This window comes from Hibiscus syriacus, unplaced genomic scaffold (genome assembly GCF_006381635.1).
Source record: "Hibiscus syriacus cultivar Baekdansim isolate YM2019G1 unplaced genomic scaffold, ASM638163v2 tig00110020_pilon, whole genome shotgun sequence".
Classification (NCBI taxonomy): Eukaryota; Viridiplantae; Streptophyta; class Magnoliopsida; order Malvales; family Malvaceae; genus Hibiscus; species Hibiscus syriacus.
Genome location: NW_024062568.1, coordinates 1,948,901 through 1,967,871, shown reverse-complemented (window position 1 = coordinate 1,967,871; position 18,971 = coordinate 1,948,901). Strand labels below are relative to the sequence as shown.

Here is an 18,971-nt window from a genome sequence, read left to right as displayed (position 1 = left end):
TCATAGGGCAACAGATTTAATTCAGTTTTTTCCCCAGCAAATTTGATTTTATTCATAATTTGTATAAATCATTTAATCCTGAAATGTATCTCATTAATAACTTCCCTAATCTTATTCGGAGGAAAAGAATACACCATCCAATACAGACACAAACAATTTCATCAAAATAAATTCAGCAAAACATTGCAGTCCCATACCTGACAGATAACAAGACTATATATAAGTTTGATCTGTTCAAAACACCAAATCTTAAATCTTAATTATACTCAAAGGATTTAATGTTCATCTCATAATAACATTTTTTTTATTTATCTGTTTTATCGTAGAATTTATTGAGTGTCTTTAGTAGTAAAATGGAATGTAATTCTCTTTAAAGGACATTGATTTGAATAATTGTGTCCGTAAAATGTGTACATTATTAATATATTAAGAAAATTTTTGAATTAATATTATATTGTATTCGTATAATATTATTAAAAATAATCTATTTTACTGTATATAAACGATATAGTTTTGTATTGTGGTGGTTTCATATCAAACTAGAAAAACATTGACTAAGATGTATATGGTCAATAATGTAAACGGGGAGCATGTTAACGAGCTCCTTCAAGCTCAAGCACACGTCTGGAACCACATTTTCAGCTTCATAAATTCCATGTCTCTACAATGCGCCATTGATTTAGGCATCCCAGACATCATCCAAAACCATGGCAAGCCGATGACTGTTACCGAGCTGGTTGCAGCACTGCCGACGCTCAACCCTACCAAGGCACCCAACATCTACCGGCTCATGCGTGTTTTACTTCACTCGGGCTTCGTTGCACAACAATACCTAGGCGACAACAACAACGGAGAAGAAGGCTATGTTCTTACCAGCGCTTCTCGTCTCCTGCTCAAGAACAATCCCTTGAGCATAACGCCGTATCTGAAACTTATTTTGAACCCCGTTTTGATAAAGCCTTGGTACTTTTTAGGGACCTGGTTCCAAAATCATGATCATACTGCATTTGATTCGGCACATGGTGAGACATTTTGGGAATATTTTAGCCATGAACCAGAACTATTGAATTCGTTTAACCAAAGCATGGCTAATGATACTCCATTGGTTACTAGAGCCTTGAGTGAAAAGTGTTCGGAGTTATTCGAGGAATTCGAGTCGCTGGTGGATGTTGGGGGTGGCACAGGAACCATGGCCAAGGCCATTGCTGATGTATTTCCATACTTGAAGTGCACAGTGTTTGATCTTCCTCAAGTGGTTACCGTCCAACAAGATGGACGGAACTTGAAATACGTCGGAGGGAACATGTTTGAATCAATTCCAGCTGCAGATGCAATTCTACTAAAGGTTTATTTTACCAAACCCTCTCTAAGATTTTCTTAAAGGGTAAATTACATATTTAGTCACCCATTTAATCCCATGGTTCCATTTTGATCGTTAAACTATTTTTTTCAAAATCATACTCAATGTTATGTTTTTATTCTATTTTGATCTCATGCAGTTAAAAAAATAAATATGACGTGATATTATTTATATATTTTTTAATGATGATGTGACATTATGTGACACTTCATTATCACCGTTAATAATCGGATAACCAAAACAGAACCAAAGTAAATTATGGGATACTAAATATGTAGTTTTCCCCTTTTTTTAATGCTCTCTGTGTTTTGAACTAATTATTAACGACGAATTGAACAGTGGATACTTCACAACTGGAGTGACGAAGATTGCTTGAAGATTTTGAAACGATGTAAAGAGGCGATTTCAGGTGGAGACAAGAAGGGTGGGAAGGTGATTATAATAGACATAGTAGTAAGGTTGAATGATGAAGCCTTTAAGTTGATCGAAACGCAGCTCTTCTTCGACATGATGATGATGATGGCGGTGAATGGAAGAGAGAGGGAAGAAGAAGAGTGGGCTAAGCTGTTTTTCGCTGCTGGTTTTAGTGATTATAAAATTACTCCTATACTTGGTTTGAGATCTCTCATTGAAGTTTACCCTTAACAATATTACCAAATTCTCTAAAACCATTGTAAAAATGGGTTCTTATTAAAGGAGGAAAGATTAGAGATTGAAGTAAGAAAGATAAATTGCACAAATAAAATTATATAAGATTATTGTGGACACCAATTTTCATCCATATATAATATCATATATATATCACATATATATATTACTTAAATAATATATTTTTTCTTTATTTTACAGATTCCAGGACCCGAACCAGTCAACAACCGTTTCAGCCCTCCACCAGCACCGCTTCTCACGCATCCAACAACCCATGCACCGGATTTCTCGGTACCAATATTACCAACAAACTACCCACCTAATAACCTACCACTATCACCACTACCTTACCACTCTCTGCCACTTCGCGAACTCCTCCACCTCCACACATTTATATACCACTTTTCTATACAAGAAGGTGGGGGGATTTCTGGGGACAGCCCCACTCTTTCCATTTCCCCAAAGTCTAACCTGGTGGGGGAATTAATTATTTCCCTCTGCAAACTGGAAAAGACGCTTATCTTTAAAAGAACCACTGGCGCCGACAACGAATCCAATACCTTTCTTTTTCAACTTTGTCAAAGTAGCTTTACCTCAAAACCCATCCTAAAATTTGGCTCTCACCGCTCTCATATCTTCTTCTTCATCACTGACCAAGAACACGCACGATTTCATGGGCAGTGGCAACTTGTTACCCTCGACAGGGCTTTACTCAAACATGCAAGAATAATCGTGCTCGATGAGGCAAAAGCATCGGTTGATACTGCCACCAATAATCTCACACAGAAGATCATCAGAACAGAGTTCATGAATTGCACTGTTTGCACTATTGCACATCGTATTCCACCGTAATCGACAATGATCTTGTTTTGGTGTTGAGTGATGGTCGAGTTACAGAGTTTGATACTCCGGCACGTCTCTTGGAGGATAAGTCATCAATGTTCCTAAAGTTAATAACCGAGTATTCCTCTAGATCAAGTGGTACACCAGATTTTTGAAATAGATTGCAAGTCCAAATTCTTCTTCCACTCGGGCATAAGGAGCTGAGGGACTGTACAAGAATGAACCTGTGCCACTGCTTCTTTCTCGCAGCACTCAGCTAACACAACGACAAAGGGAAATGGAAAATGAGAAGACCAAGCCATTTAACCAAAAATCCAAGGAGAATTTGGGGCCACCATGCTGGCAAATGACGTGGAGGAGGGTGTCTGGGACTGTTAGCACAAAATTAAAGATGCTAGGACCTTGGCTTGGGGCTACTGCTCGCGTGGAAGGGAGCTTCTGGGGCTTGTTGGTAGATACTGCTCGCGTGGAAGGGAGCTTCTGGGGCTTGTTGGTAGCAGCTGCTGGCGTGGATGAGCGTTGGGGATCATTCGGCGTGTGACTCGACTGTTAGGGGGTGGCTTGGGCGCTGATGTGCCTTCATCATGGATGGAGGACTACGGGTGGCTGCTGAAGAGCCGTGGGAGTGCGAATGAAACCTTAAAAGGGTTTGTAGGTTTGTGATAGTAATAGGGGTTATTTTCTCTTTTAGTATATGTATTGTTTGATATTTTCTTATTTTTTCTTAATATATTTATTGTTATTTTCTCAATTTATCTATTTATTTATTTTTCTCTCTCCGATTTATTTAGTATTTATTTTTCAATCTAACATTTTTGACCTTTTTAGGGGTAATTCCAATCGATCAAAGGTAAGTAATTCGAATCGAATTTTTAAATTTCAATTTAAATTCTTAATTTTTGCAATTAAAGACAACCGACAAATTAATTGGTACCGAAAGGGCGGTTCAAGGGTGCTAATCCTTCCTTAACCATAACCGACTCCCGAACCCGACACATTTCTGGTAAAACGCAGATCAGGTAAGATGGTGTCCGACCTACCTAAATTCGTTTTAAAATGGTCGGTGGCGACTCCAATTCGTTTAATCCAAGTCGAAGCCCAATTCCGGGGCCCAACCGAAAGACGGTTGCGACAGCTTGGCGACTCCACTGGGGAAAGGTAAGTGAGTCAGGCCAGAATTAATTTTCGGTTGTCTTTTTATGCGAAGATTGTAAATTTAAATTTTAATTTATTTATTCGATTCCAATTATTTACCTTTGATTATTTTTCCAAGTAATTAGTTGTACTAACATTTTTTTCAATGATTTCAGATTTTCGAAAAGTTTCATCTCAGGCTCTATACCCGAGCTCCGAACCCTTTTAAGTGGGGGTGAAAGCGACGCATTCGTGTGAATTTATTCACCGCATATGCCTAGCAAGTAGCCTTCGGGATTCATATACCTTATGTCTTCGTGTGAATTTATTCACCGTGCGGGCATAAGGGAATGTGTCCCCTCGAGTTTAACTTAGTCCACACAAGCCTGTGATGGGTTTAGGACTAAGGGTCTGGTAAGCCCAAGGGGACACCGGCAAGGAGAACTCGAGTACCGTTTTTTAGAACCTAAACCTGGAGACTTTGAAGGAGTTAGAGCCCACCCCAAAACCTCATTTCAAACCCTAGGATGCCGGAATTATTTCCTGCTTTACTTTCTGTTCAAAGCATGTGAACTAGAAATTTATGCGGTTAGGACTTGTTCAAAATCAACTTGCGGGATAGAGATCATGTCCGGGTAGGAATAATAAGCATGTGGGGTAGATATCATGTGGGGTAAGGCTTTTCATTTTTATCATTTTTTTATCATCATTATCTCACTAACTTTTTTTTTCCTCCTTTCATTTTTTTTCTTTGGCATTTTTTTTATCATTCGCATCATTAAAACGAGGTATTGATCCACCAAAAATGTGTTTGTTAAACGTAAATAATCTGCATTAATGGACAAAGGGGTTATAATACAAAGAGATAAAAAGCTCAGAAGTCCAACCGTGATCAAAGAATACTCAGAGGCAAAAGTTGTAGGGGCAAGACGAGGAAATGGTTACTGACCCGCAGAGTCCTTTCGAAAATTACGAGAACAAGATGGTGAAACCCTAGCTAAGCCGGAGACCATTATTGGTTAATTCCAAGAACAGGTCGACAAACTTCGGATTGAGGGCTCCAATGGCACTTTCGTTTGGAACGAGCTCGGCATAGAGTGAAGGCCGGAGATGCAGTCATTCGAGACATTTTTTGGGGTAAGCAACTCGTTACCCGCACAAGTTTAGCCAAAGGAACTGGAATGGTTCAACAAGATATTCAACCGGTGAAAAAGCGGAAGACGAATCAACTTTCCAGAGGCTGTGCAGGATCTATACCATCAAAAAAGTTTTTTGTCTCTTCAGACGTAACATTTTTGTCCCCAATAAGGATTATTCAGAATAATAGGCACATTTTTCGGATCAATGCCTCGAACATTTCATGCATCATACATTCAGACATATTGTGCATTTTGTTATTTTTTCTTTACATTCGCATTATGATTCCCTTTTTTCATTACATTCACATGTCTCATCAAAAATGAGAACATTCCGATCCTATGACATATAAGGAGCTTTACCAACAGTTGTTTGATGCACACGTGGTGTCCATGAAGACCCGTACCCCAGGTAGTATGATGAGAACGCTCATTGCGAAAATCATAGCGGAGTCCCAGGGTGCACTATCGAGAATTACTCCACCATCAAGAGAATCATACAGAAAATACGTAACAATCGGATCGACTTCAACAACTTGGGGGCATCCAAGTGAGGCATATCATCTCATCATTTGAGCCATTCTGTTTGGATTTGTTTTTTCATTCTTTTCTCAAGTTTTTGCAAGGACTTTTAAATAAATTTATGTTGCTTTAATGATGGCGAGCAATAAATCACATTTGCAAACTTGCAATTCTTTGAATATCATTTGAATTAAGAAACTCTGTTAATGGTTCAAAGTTACGGATCTTTGACAAAGTAACATGATTTAAAAAAAAGGACTTTGACCTTATCCAAAATATACCCTCAAACACCATACCCTGCTCTTGTAATTAACCAATATACCCTTTTCCTTTCATAAGGTGCGGACAACACGGGGCATCATTTTCATATGACAATTACTAAGTTTTTTATTTAAGACGTTCAATGACGATGATGATCTTTACAAATGAAAGAGTCGAGTAGGTGAATCCAGTTTAGGTCAGTTGCTTGAAAATTGAACTATAAAGATGAGATTCCTTGACTTTCAAAAAACACCTAGGCTATAACAGGTTCTTCTTGACAATCTTAGGAAATTAAATCCGTAAAAAACTGAGCTATTCCGCTAAGGCAATTGGTTATAGAGGAAACTTGAAAGCCCTGGCCTTATGAGTAGATTACGTTCAAACCATGACATTGCTCGGACACTTGGCAATTCGGTGTTTGCTCCACTGCTCTTGTCAGGCTGAAGACTCTGTGATGAGATGAACCATTCAGTTAACTTGATAACTGTGATTATAATATTAAGCTGTCCCTCTAAAGCAATTGGTTAAACACCCCGGCTTTATGGATTCAGCTAGTCAGATAACGACAAATTAAATCAAATTTATCTAAGCAAGAAATTTTCGGTAAAATGGACTAAGGGAGTTAAGGAACACCTGTTATAGTCAACTACACACGAGCACTCAAGAATTTCATTTTTAGACCGATGTTTTTGCACTGCCTTTGTTAGAGGAGCCTACAAAGCTTGAACAAATAGAAGATTTCAGAGGACTGAAATAAAAGGTCCAGTAAGTCATCATGCTAGTTGTGTCATTTTGTCCGCACCCAATTGAAGTGCCAAAGCATGTTGCGATATTTCAAAAAAAAATGACATTTTTTTTCCAAAACCTTATAAAGGAGGCCAAGCTAAAGCCAACCCATCCATTTGACACTGGTCAAAGAGCTGTAACTCTGAAAACGTTAAAAGAGCTATTGATTCCTTTGATATTCTTTGAACTCACGTTTATAATTTGATTCAATTGCGAATAATATTGTACAATATTTTTATCGTTTTCTCTCCTGAAACAAGAAAAATGAGAAAAACATTTTCAAACAGAACAATCTCAGATATGAAATGTCTGTAAAGCCCAAGCTCGAGAAGCAAATGGGGCACGATCGATTCCATGGACCAGATTGGCAGACAAAGCACGAAGAGATAACACATAATTCATTCATGTTGCATGCATCTTAGACATACTTAGGTGCGTCACATTCATCATTTTAACATACACGTTTTTGCAGCTTTTAGAGTCAAGTTTTGACTTCAGGATGAAGGATACTCGATTCTCAAGTGCCTTCAAAGAAGGATGGTGGTTGCTTAACTCGGCAGTAAGGAGCTACACCTCAACCGACTTGATATCTCAGAACCAATTTCAGATAGGTTCGAGAACCAGTTCAAAACAAATCCAGTTCGACTCAAACTCATCCATGAGCATCATGTTTCCAGTTAAAACTTTCAAGCCAGATTTCAATTCCACGACGGAAGATATCCGACTCAAAATTTGGCGAGAAGGGCCATCATTCATTTAAAGGAAATTTACAGCACAGCTTAAGTCAAGAAAAGTTGGTTGTCAATAAACAACTTCTCAATTTCAGAGCCAATTTCAACTTCACAGTGAAGGATATTGGACTCCAGACAACGCATGTTCAACTTCACGACGAAGGGACCGCTGGTTGTCAACAAACAACTTCTCAATTTTAGAGCCAATTTCAACTTCACAACGAAGGATATTGGACTCCAGACAACGCAAGTTCAACTTCACGACGAAGGGACCGCTGGTTGTCAACAAACAACTTCTCAATTTCAGAGCCAATTTCAGCTTCACAGCGAAGGATATTGGACTCCAGACAACGCAAGTTCAACTTCACGACGAAGGGACCGCTGGTTGTCAATAAACAACTTTTCAATTTCAGAGCCAATTTCAACTTCACAACGAAGGATATTGGACTCCAGACAACGCAAGTTCAACCTCACGACGAAGGGACCGTTGGTTGTCAACAAACAACTTCCTAATTTCAGAGCCAATTTTAACTTCACAACGAAGGATATTGGACTCCAGACAGCGCAAGTTCAACTTCACGACGAAGGGACCGCTGGTTGTCAACAAACATTTCTCAATTTCAGAGCCAATTTCAACTTCACAGCGAAGGATATTGGACTCAAGACAACGCAAGTTCAACTTCACGACGAAGGGACCGCTGGTTGTCAACAAATATTTCTCAATTTCAGAGCCAATTTCAACTTCACAGCGAAGGATATTGGACTCCAGACAACGCAAGTTCAACTTCACGACGAAGGGACCGCTGGTTGTCAACAAACATTTTTCAATTTCAGAGCCAATTTCAACTTCACAACGAAGGATATTGGACTCCAGACAATGCAAGTTCAACTTCACGACGAAGGGACCGCTGGTTGTCAACAAACATTTCTCAATTTCAGAGCCAATTTCAACTTCACAGCGAAGGATATTGGACTCAAGACAACGCAAGTTCAACTTCACGACGAAGGGACCACTGGTTGTCAACAACAACTTCCCAATTTCAGAGCCAATTTCAACTTCACAGCGAAGGATATTGGACTCAAGACAACGCAAGTTCAACTTCACGACGAAGGGACCGCTGGTTGTCAACAAACAATTTCCCAATTTCAGAGCCAATTTCAACTTCACAACAAAGGATATTGGACTCGAGACAACACAAGTTCAACTTCACAACGAAGGGACGACTGGTTGTCAACAAACAATTTCCCAATTTCAGAGCCAATTTTAACTTCACAGCGAAGGATATTGGACTCGAGACAACATAACTTTCATTGGATTTCAACTTCACGACGAAGGATATCCAATTCGAGGCTCAACTTCACAACGAGAGGCCATCCATGGTTTCAATTTCACGGTGAAGGGAATCGTGCCAACCAAAGACCTTTGAGATCGACCACGCTCGGCTCCAAGGCATGTCATTTGCAGCATAGCTTAAGTCGGGAAGGGCTATCTGCCAACGAAGACCTTCTGAGTTCGATTTCATTCAACTCGAGGGCCTATCAACCATAGGGTGGAGTCAATGAATTATTGTCCAGTCGAATTTTTCACCGAAGTCTTCAAACCGAGAAGAAGACCAACGTTGACTACAATTTGACAACGATAAGCCACATTCTGATTCAAATTCAGAATTATGGCTTCAATTTCATTTCAAGATGGACCTGACTTCGCAACTAAGGAGTCATCCGCAACTCAAATCGACAGGGAGTTATTCTTAATTGAAATATTAGAATCAATTTTCAACTCCACCGAACGAAAATTTGTGTCTTTTTGTCTTTGTCCTATTTTTCATTCCACGAAAAAGGACAAAGAGGGGCAGCTGTGGACACCAATTTTCATCCATATATAATATCATATATATATCACATATATATATTACTTAAATAATATATTTTTTCTTTATTTTACAGATTCCAGGACCCGAACCAGTCAACAACCGTTTCAGCCCTCCACCAGCACCGCTTCTCACGCATCCAACAACCCATGCACCGGATTTCTCGGTACCAATATTACCAACAAACTACCCACCTAATAACCTACCACTATCACCACTACCTTACCACTCTCTGCCACTTCGCGAACTCCTCCACCTCCACACATTTATATACCACTTTTCTATACAAGAAGGTGGGGGGATTTCTGGGGACAGCCCCACTCTTTCCATTTCCCCAAAGTCTAACCTGGTGGGGGAATTAATTATTTCCCTCTGCAAACTGGAAAAGACGCTTATCTTTAAAAGAACCACTGGCGCCGACAACGAATCCAATACCTTTCTTTTTCAACTTTGTCAAAGTAGCTTTACCTCAAAACCCATCCTAAAATTTGGCTCTCACCGCTCTCATATCTTCTTCTTCATCACTGACCAAGAACACGCACGATTTCATGGGCAGTGGCAACTTGTTACCCTCGACAGGGCTTTACTCAAACATGCAAGAATAATCGTGCTCGATGAGGCAAAAGCATCGGTTGATACTGCCACCAATAATCTCACACAGAAGATCATCAGAACAGAGTTCATGAATTGCACTGTTTGCACTATTGCACATCGTATTCCACCGTAATCGACAATGATCTTGTTTTGGTGTTGAGTGATGGTCGAGTTACAGAGTTTGATACTCCGGCACGTCTCTTGGAGGATAAGTCATCAATGTTCCTAAAGTTAATAACCGAGTATTCCTCTAGATCAAGTGGTACACCAGATTTTTGAAATAGATTGCAAGTCCAAAATTCTTCTTCCACTCGGGCATAAGGAGCTGAGGGACTGTACAAGAATGAACCTGTGCCACTGCTTCTTTCTCGCAGCACTCAGCTAACACAACGACAAAGGGAAATGGAAAATGAGAAGACCAAGCCATTTAACCAAAAATCCAAGGAGAATTTGGGGCCACCATGCTGGCAAATGACGTGGAGGAGGGTGTCTGGGACTGTTAGCACAAAATTAAAGATGCTAGGACCTTGGCTTGGGGCTACTGCTCGCGTGGAAGGGAGCTTCTGGGGCTTGTTGGTAGATACTGCTCGCGTGGAAGGGAGCTTCTGGGGCTTGTTGGTAGCAGCTGCTGGCGTGGATGAGCGTTGGGGATCATTCGGCGTGTGACTCGACTGTTAGGGGGTGGCTTGGGCGCTGATGTGCCTTCATCATGGATGGAGGACTACGGGTGGCTGCTGAAGAGCCGTGGGAGTGCGAATGAAACCTTAAAAGGGTTTGTAGGTTTGTGATAGTAATAGGGGTTATTTTCTCTTTTAGTATATGTATTGTTTGATATTTTCTTATTTTTTCTTAATATATTTATTGTTATTTTCTCAATTTATCTATTTATTTATTTTTCTCTCTCCGATTTATTTAGTATTTATTTTTCAATCTAACATTTTTGACCTTTTTAGGGGTAATTCCAATCGATCAAAGGTAAGTAATTCGAATCGAATTTTTAAATTTCAATTTAAATTCTTAATTTTTGCAATTAAAGACAACCGACAAATTAATTGGTACCGAAAGGGCGGTTCAAGGGTGCTAATCCTTCCTTAACCATAACCGACTCCCGAACCCGACACATTTCTGGTAAAACGCAGATCAGGTAAGATGGTGTCCGACCTACCTAAATTCGTTTTAAAATGGTCGGTGGCGACTCCAATTCGTTTAATCCAAGTCGAAGCCCAATTCCGGGGCCCAACCGAAAGACGGTTGCGACAATTATTTTTTATATCATAGGTTTTTTTGCATGAAATTAATTAAAAAAAATATCACATCAACATTTAACAACAAAAATGAATGAAAAAACTTAACGAAAGAACTATTTTACTCTGTACAAAATGTATAAAATTAGTTTATTCATTTTTAATAGAATAATTAAAATGTAATCTTATATATAATTCATAAATTGTAATCATACTTAGGGGTATTCAAAGAGTTAATTCGGTCACCTATTGAACTAGATTAATCGATTTTTTTTCTTTTAACCATTAACTGAATCAAACTTTTTTTAAAATTGTTAACCGAACAAGAATTATTTGAACATATTTTTAGTTATATTAATTTAAATTTAATAGAGGTATTTTTTTCATTTGGATTAAATTTGATTGGATTTTAAAAGTTTAATGGGTCTGTGTGGTTAAGAATAGTTGAACTTTAATTCTTAATGAGTTTGAGCTTAAAATATATAATATATATACATATTTAATATTTAATATTTTTGGTTAATTCAGTTAATTAACTGATTTCAAATCAAATTAATCGTTAAACGAACTTTAAAATTTTTCTTAACCATTAACCCATCTAACATAAAATTAACCGACCATTTAATCAAACTAAATTTTAATTTGATTGATTAATTCAGTTAAAATAAAAATAAACACTCCCTGATCATTCTTTTACTTTTATTACAACTGTGAGATTAAAACAAATAGTTGTATATATGATAAAATATTACTGCAAAATCGAGATATTAATAATTATTATAATTATTTATATGATTCAAACTCGTCATTCTCAATTAAAAAGTTGACAGTCGTTTGAGTTAGACGTTAACTCGTTGACTGAAATATAATAAAATCTGATTCCATAACCTTTTCAACTATATAGTCATTTAAGATTTTGAGTTTGAATTTTATTATACCCAGACAACAGGTTAATGTCCAACTCAGAATGTCATCAAAATTTTAATGAAAAAAGACGAGTTTAGAACATATGAATAGTTGGATGATCATTTTATAACTTTTAATAGTCATGAGACTCAACAAGACAACATTCTATAGTTAGAGAATAATTTTATAACTTTTAATAGTTAAGAGACTGGACAAAATAATATCTTATAATTAAGAGAATATTTATATATGTTTCCCTGTTACCTTAAAAGCATTTTTGTTCTGATCGAAAAATGTGATTTCAAAATAAATAAATAAAACCCCAACTGTTAAATTTAAAGAAAAACCATTTAACACATAATTCTCACATGATACGTGTTAACAAATAAATATATCAAGCAAACGATGATACATCTTTAAATCTTATCCCAAAGATTATATCCAATATATGTGAATTTAGGGGTGAGTATTTTTATGAGTCAAAATATTTTAAATTATTCAAATTTAGTATATTCTAACATTATTGATGTACTCTAAGTCGTTGAAATCAAAAGACCTGGTGAACTTAATTTGATTTAATATGTAATAGAAATAGTTTTTCCTTTATACTCATTTAATTATAACTCAATCCTTGGAGATTAGCTCAAAACAAAATGGGTTATACTAGAAATAGATTAAACAATATGCTATTTGTGGGCCATAAAATAGATACAAGGAGAGGGAAGATTGCCTTATATACAGATTAAACAAAATGTTATTTGTGGGCACAGCAACGACGTGAATAAAAAATATTAATTAATTATTCCACTTGTTTCGTGGAAAAAATCATTTAAAGCCAGTTCCTGTATGTATTATAGGCTTCCCTCTCCTTGTATCCATTTTATGGCCTATAAATAACATATTCATAGGCATACTGCTTTCATAGCAGAACAGAAGTTCCTTAGCAAAGATCATGTGTGAGGTTAACGTCAAGGGAGAGAATGTTAGTGAGCTACTTGAAGCTCAAGCTCACGTTTGGAGCCACATCTTCAGCTTCATAAATTCCATGTCTCTGCAGTCAGCTGTTGATTTAGACATTCCTGATATCATTCAAAACCACGGCAAGCCGATGACCGTCACCGAGTTGGTCGCGGCATTACCGACGCTCAACCCTACCAAGGCCTGCAACATCTACCGGCTCATGCGTATTTTAGTTCACTCGGGCTTCTTTGCAAAACAAAAGCTTGGCGTCGGCGATGGCGATGGTTATGTTCTTACCAACGCTTCTCGTCTCCTTCTCAAGGATAATCCCTTGAGCGCAATACCATTTTTGAAATCCATGCTAGATCCAATTTTGATGAAGCCATGGCATTTTCTTGGGACCTGGTTCCAAAATGATGATCGGACCCCATTTGTTACTACACATGGGGAGATGTTGTGGGACTATTGTAGCCATGATTCACATGTAAACAATTCTTTCAATCAAGGCATGGCTAGCGATGCTCGACTCGTAGCTCGAATTTTGATTGACAAGTATAAGGAGGCATTTGAGGGATTGAATTCCTTGGTGGATGTTGCAGGGGGCACAGGAACACTGGGAAAGACCATTGCTGATGCATTTCCACATTTGGAGTGCACTGTGTTTGATCTTCCTCATGTTGTTGCTGGCCAACAAGATAGTGGGAACGTGAAATATGTTGGAGGAAACATGTTCGAGCAAGTTCCGGCTGCAGATGCAGTTTTACTAAAGGTTTTTACTGATCTGTTTATTATCTCTTTTTTATGCTTTTTTCTTTGGCCAAGTGAATGATTCATTCATACTCTTGAGTTGATAAAACAGTGGATAATGCACGATTGGAGTGACGATGAATGTGTGAAGATTTTGAAGCGATGTAAAGAGGCAATTAGCAGTGGAGGCAAAGAGGAAGGGAAAGTGATGATAATAGACATGGTAGTGATGAAGAACAAGAAAGTGAATGAAGAAGGGTTGGACTTGATGGAAACGCAGCTCTTCCTTGATATGGTGATGATGGTGTTGATGACTGGAAAAGAGAGAGACGAGGAAGAATGGGCTAAGCTGTTTTCTGCAGCTGGGTTTAGTGGTTATAAAATTATTCCTATTCTAGGTTTGAGATCCCTCATTGAGGTTTATCCTTGATAATGAAGTTACAACTCTCCGTTTAAACAAAAATGGATAATTTCCATCACCAATATCTGTCATCAAGGTTTATCCTTGATAATGAAGTTGTAACTCTTTCCACTTTGTTTTTTATTTCCTCCTACCGTTCATCAAATAAACCGTTGCTTTTACTTGGATATTATTGGTGCCATTACCTTTTTCAAATTGGAATCCAAAGTTTATCTATCGGTGCTAACATGTGTTAATTGTGAAACCTATAGCAATGATTAGAGCTCATCTATTAAGCGTATTAAATTTCATTGACATATCATTGTGATTAATCTTTTTTTTTTAATTTGTTGTTTCCTTTTTGATTGTTAATCTTACTTTTATTAATCAGTTATCACATACAAATTCAATTCAAAATTTTGATTTGAGTTCTATCTTAATTAAGGGATCAAAGTGTCAAATCATCATATATGGGGACTAGATTGCACCTTACAACATTTAGAAGTGTCATGTACAAATTCAATTCAAACTTTAATCAACCAATCCGTTATTGAGAATGTCGCTTTTATCTTAATGAAGGGACCAAAGTGTCAAACCCGTCATATATGTAATGCCTTGAAATATATATATATATATATATATCATTATTTTAATTGTCATATTTTTTAAAAGAAATTATAAATTATTTCGATCCTTTCATTGATAAATTAAAATAATATAACTTCATGAATTCAAAAATATATATATAATATCTAACTAAAAACAATAATGTGAGATATGCGGGGATAAGACGAGTACAATATCATACTCATGTCTATCCTATCACTCACGACATGTCTAAGTTTTATCCTAATCCTTGCCCCTTCTCCTGCAAAACATAATACCCATCTCCACTCAATTGAGTGCAAAGTAAGGCATTAGCCTCTCTAACATTAATATTTGATCCAATAATTTTAAAATAGTCTCATTAATATTTCTATAAATGAATTTAAAAATGTCACATTGGACGACTTAGCCTACCCCTAAAATTTTAAATCATTCTTTACCCTTTGAAAACATCATAATTTCATAATTAAAAGTAAAAATACAAATGATCAAGTTAAAAAATGTATTATATAAAATCAAAGCTCTGATAAAATACAAATTAAGTATTTTAGAACCATTAAATGACCTCATTGATTAAAAGAAATAGCATTTTTTTTAGAAATTCTGAATTTAAAAAGCTACATATACAATTGTGTGTCCACCCAAAATTATTAAAAAAGAGTATAGTTTATAAAATAACACAAAAAATAAGGGTTCAATGAATATATATATATATATATATATATAAAGGAATAAAAATTGTACTCTAAAATTTTTTGAAGTTGAAACTCCTTGTTGATGACACCGCTGTAACTCAATCACCAATAATCTATCAATATGTGTACGGAAACAATTTACACTTTGAGCTTTATAATACATAGCTGTACATTATTATTCTACTATATCACTTGGAGTAGATAAATCTATATTGGTAAATACCAACAATCAACATGCAATTTAAGTCACATGTATCGAGATTGTTATTTTTGCCTGAAATCAATTAACCCACGTAGAAACAATTACGTGAATAGTAACACCAGAATTTATTCACTCTAACCTATTCTCACTTTACCTAATTTGAAATAAATATATTTATAAAAGGTTATTAATTTTATTTAATAAAATATAGATTTGATTAAAAATAAAGACGATTATTATTATAATTATCCTTAAATATATAGGATATAATTACATTATTTTCTGATCGGGTTGGGACAAATATTTCCACTCTAAGTTTGAATCCGACTGGTCCAAACTTATCCTTTAAAAATCCCACCGAATCCCATATTTAAAAAAAAATATCTAATAAAATTAGATCAAGTCAGAATCTATCAAATTTAAGTCGCATGCTCCTTCCTAGTAGCTAGTGCCTAAAAATACAACGGAATATTTTAAGCTATGACAACAAAACTGGAGATAAAAAGATCCTTAATTTAAGTTTCAAGTATAGCAATGAAGGTAGAGCAAGTTCTCCACATGAAGGGAGGAGTAGGAAAAGACAGCTATGGAAACAATTCATCTCATCCAGTAACACTATTTCTTCATAATTCTGTTTGCTATTGAGATTCGAATCTCGTATATAATCATCACTGAGTTTGTTTTGGCATAAATGCTTTGGTTTTGTGGTTTTCAGAGGAGTGTGATATCAATGGTGAAGCCAATACTTGGAGAAAGCATAATAGAGGTTTATAGTGCAATGTCATCATTCGAGTGCTTGAAGATTGCAGATTTAGGTTGCTCTGCCGGACCCAATGCTCTTTTAGTGGTATCCGAAATCATCGACATCGTCGATGAAATATGCCGAAGATTAAAGCGTCCCCGGCCATGTTTACAAGCATTCTTGAATGATCTTCCTGGAAATGATTTTAATGCAGTTTTTACCTACTCATTACCAAGTTTCTACGAGCGTCTTGAACGAGAAAAAGGCACCAAGTTCCGCAATAATTGTTTTGTTGCAGGAGTTCCTGGATCTTTCTATGGCAGACTATTTCCTCCTAATAGCTTGCACTTTGTTCAATCTTCTTATGCCATCATGTGGATCTCCAAGGTATATTACACACACACACATACATACATTTAACTAGGGATTAAGTCATTGATTTTTCAGGCACCGAAAGAGTTGGTTAGTAAAACAGGATCATCATTGAACAAGGGGAACATTTGCGTAGCAAAAACAAGCCCTACGGCTGTGTTAGAAGCATACTTGGAGCAACTCAAAAGAGATTTTGAACTGTTCCTGAGGTGTCGAGCAGAAGAGATTGTCTCCAGAGGTTGCATGATCCTAACAACAATGGGCAGCATCAACAGCAATGATCCCCTCACCATCTGGGAATTTGTTGGATTGAAACTAAATGAAATGGTCGCTGAGATATTATAATTAAATTAGGAATTATGGCTTAAATTCTATTATTTTTTTAAAATGCTTTAATTGAGTCTATATTAATCAGTGATGGATTTATATGGATAGAGTAAATAAGTGTCCACCTTAAAATATGATTTCTTTTTTGTTTTTGTTAATTATTCATTTTATTGGTTGTGTTCACCTTAAGATTTTATCTATGTACATCCATATACAAAATATTTTTGTTGTAAATATATGTGTCTACCTTTTAACATAGAGTTAAAAGCTCACAGTTACACTTCTCCTCTTTCCTAAATCGCGAGTTCAATATTTATTAAAATTAAAATTTTCTTTTCCTCTCTTCTTAAAAATAAATTATTAAAAAAAATCTTATATGACATATATTTAAGACATGTGAATCATAAGAAGTATATATTATACCATGAACAACCTAGATTTATATAAGTATTTTATATTGACAGCAACATCATTATTATTAAACAAAAGTAGGAAAAGACAATAACCTAATAGAATAATTGGTATAATATATCACAAGTCATTTATCATATATTTGATAATAAACGGGTTATTTTTCTGAAAAAATAAATTTAATAATTCAATGAAAATTTTATTATTAGTAGATTATTAGTCGCTAAAATTGAAACATATCTCTAATGTGATTTGATATAAAAATAATTATTGTCTCTAACACTTATACACTCTATTAATTTAGGTTTAATTTAAAATAATTCAATAAATTTAAACTTTTATATTTAAAAAATTTTATTAACTTGGCCCTTTTTGTAATATTTATCAGATCAAATGAGTTTGTCACATCAAAACAACGATTAGATAGTTGTATTTTGCCCATATTGATTTTAGTCCAATAATAATTGTACGCACAGGGTTTGATCGAGGATGAAAAATTGGTATCATTCGATTTGCCATATTATGCAGCGAGTGTAAAAGAAGTGAAAAACGTGATAGAAGCCGAAGGGTCTTTCAAGTTGCAAAAACTGGAGTCTTTCAGCATAGATAGGGACGATTACATAAAGAAAGCCGACAACGACCACGTGGTCGACAAGACAGCAAGATCAGCAATAATTGCTAGAGATATTAGAGCGGTAGGTGAACCCATTCTAGCCAGTCACTTTGGGCAAGACATCATGGACGATCTGTTCTGCAGGTTTGAAGATGGTGTGCTTGACTACATGGAAGCCCATAAATGTCAGTATATTAATATAGTTATGTCCTTGACAAAGAAGGATGTATAATATATAAAAGGTTAACATAAATTAAGTAATTTTAGTGGTTAAAATAATGATTTTTTTTAAATATCTTAGGTTTGAATATGATGTTTATAAAGAAATATTTGAGCATTAATTATTAAATGATTGAGAATATTTCTAATATATACTATCTTATAATCATTCTATATTGATTATATATATATATATATAAGGTTAACAACAATATGTCTTCTTTTCTATTTTCTGCCAAACGATCAGTACCCTTCCACTTTGCAAAGAACAAAGGGTTCTACTTGGTTGTTATAGAGTTGGATTTAAAGGCATGGTTTAGTTTTATCTTTGTTTGGTCCAATCATTACCGGTTCCTTAGGTTTATGTTTTCGTTTGATTTAAGTGTCGGTGAACTTTAAAATAACTCAATAATAATTAGATGTAAATAACATAATCATAAAGAAAATTTAAAAAAATGAAAGTTGTTCATAGAATGTGAAATTTTCAAACACTTTGAGTTACTTGTACAAAGTATCTTCGAGAGACCTTGAGTGGAGGATATGATACTAGAGTATTGACTTTGGAAGTATATAATAATTTAAATCAGAATTGAACTATTAGCAAAATTTGTTCAAGCATATATAAACAGTTTCTTTTAAAT

At 35.8% G+C, this 18,971-nt stretch overlaps 3 protein-coding genes across 3 annotated transcripts; all 3 read left to right on the top strand.

Annotated features, from left to right (window-relative positions):
- Positions 1-550: 550 nt before the first annotated feature.
- LOC120213211 (probable O-methyltransferase 3) lies at positions 551-2,091 on the top strand. Its single transcript, XM_039211353.1, has 2 exons — positions 551-1,345; positions 1,700-2,091. Exons 1-2 carry the CDS (start codon positions 560-562, stop codon positions 2,003-2,005), a joined length of 1,092 nt encoding a protein of 363 aa, XP_039067284.1. The 5' UTR covers positions 551-559; the 3' UTR covers positions 2,006-2,091.
- Positions 2,038-14,201, top strand: LOC120213210 (probable O-methyltransferase 3). Its single transcript, XM_039211352.1, has 4 exons — positions 2,038-2,043; positions 3,866-3,870; positions 12,998-13,765; positions 13,856-14,201. Exons 1-4 carry the CDS (start codon positions 2,040-2,042, stop codon positions 14,171-14,173), a joined length of 1,095 nt encoding a protein of 364 aa, XP_039067283.1. The 5' UTR covers positions 2,038-2,039; the 3' UTR covers positions 14,174-14,201.
- Positions 14,202-16,119: 1,918 nt separating this feature from the next.
- On the top strand, positions 16,120-18,358 carry LOC120213034 (salicylate carboxymethyltransferase-like). The gene is made up of 4 exons (XM_039211183.1): positions 16,120-16,255; positions 16,362-16,775; positions 16,836-17,096; positions 17,975-18,358. The coding sequence occupies exons 1-4, from the start codon at positions 16,181-16,183 to the stop codon at positions 18,341-18,343; spliced, it is 1,119 nt and encodes a 372-aa protein (XP_039067114.1). The 5' UTR covers positions 16,120-16,180; the 3' UTR covers positions 18,344-18,358.
- The last annotated feature ends 613 nt before the right edge of the window (positions 18,359-18,971 follow it).

Excerpts from the sequence above, each read along its gene's own strand:
- LOC120213211 (XM_039211353.1), top strand. The coding sequence starts at position 560 with ATGTATATGGTCAATAATGTAAACGGGGAGCATGTTAACGAGCTCCTT. Across the intron at positions 1,346-1,699 it reads CAGATGCAATTCTACTAAAG|TGGATACTTCACAACTGGAG; the intron begins GTTTATTTTACC and ends CGAATTGAACAG.
- LOC120213034 (XM_039211183.1), top strand. The coding sequence starts at position 16,181 with ATGAAGGTAGAGCAAGTTCTCCACATGAAGGGAGGAGTAGGAAAAGAC. Across the intron at positions 16,256-16,361 it reads GAAACAATTCATCTCATCCA|AGGAGTGTGATATCAATGGT; the intron begins GTAACACTATTT and ends TGTGGTTTTCAG. Across the intron at positions 17,097-17,974 it reads TAAATGAAATGGTCGCTGAG|GGTTTGATCGAGGATGAAAA; the intron begins ATATTATAATTA and ends TTGTACGCACAG.
- LOC120213210 (XM_039211352.1), top strand. Across the intron at positions 13,766-13,855 it reads CAGATGCAGTTTTACTAAAG|TGGATAATGCACGATTGGAG; the intron begins GTTTTTACTGAT and ends TTGATAAAACAG.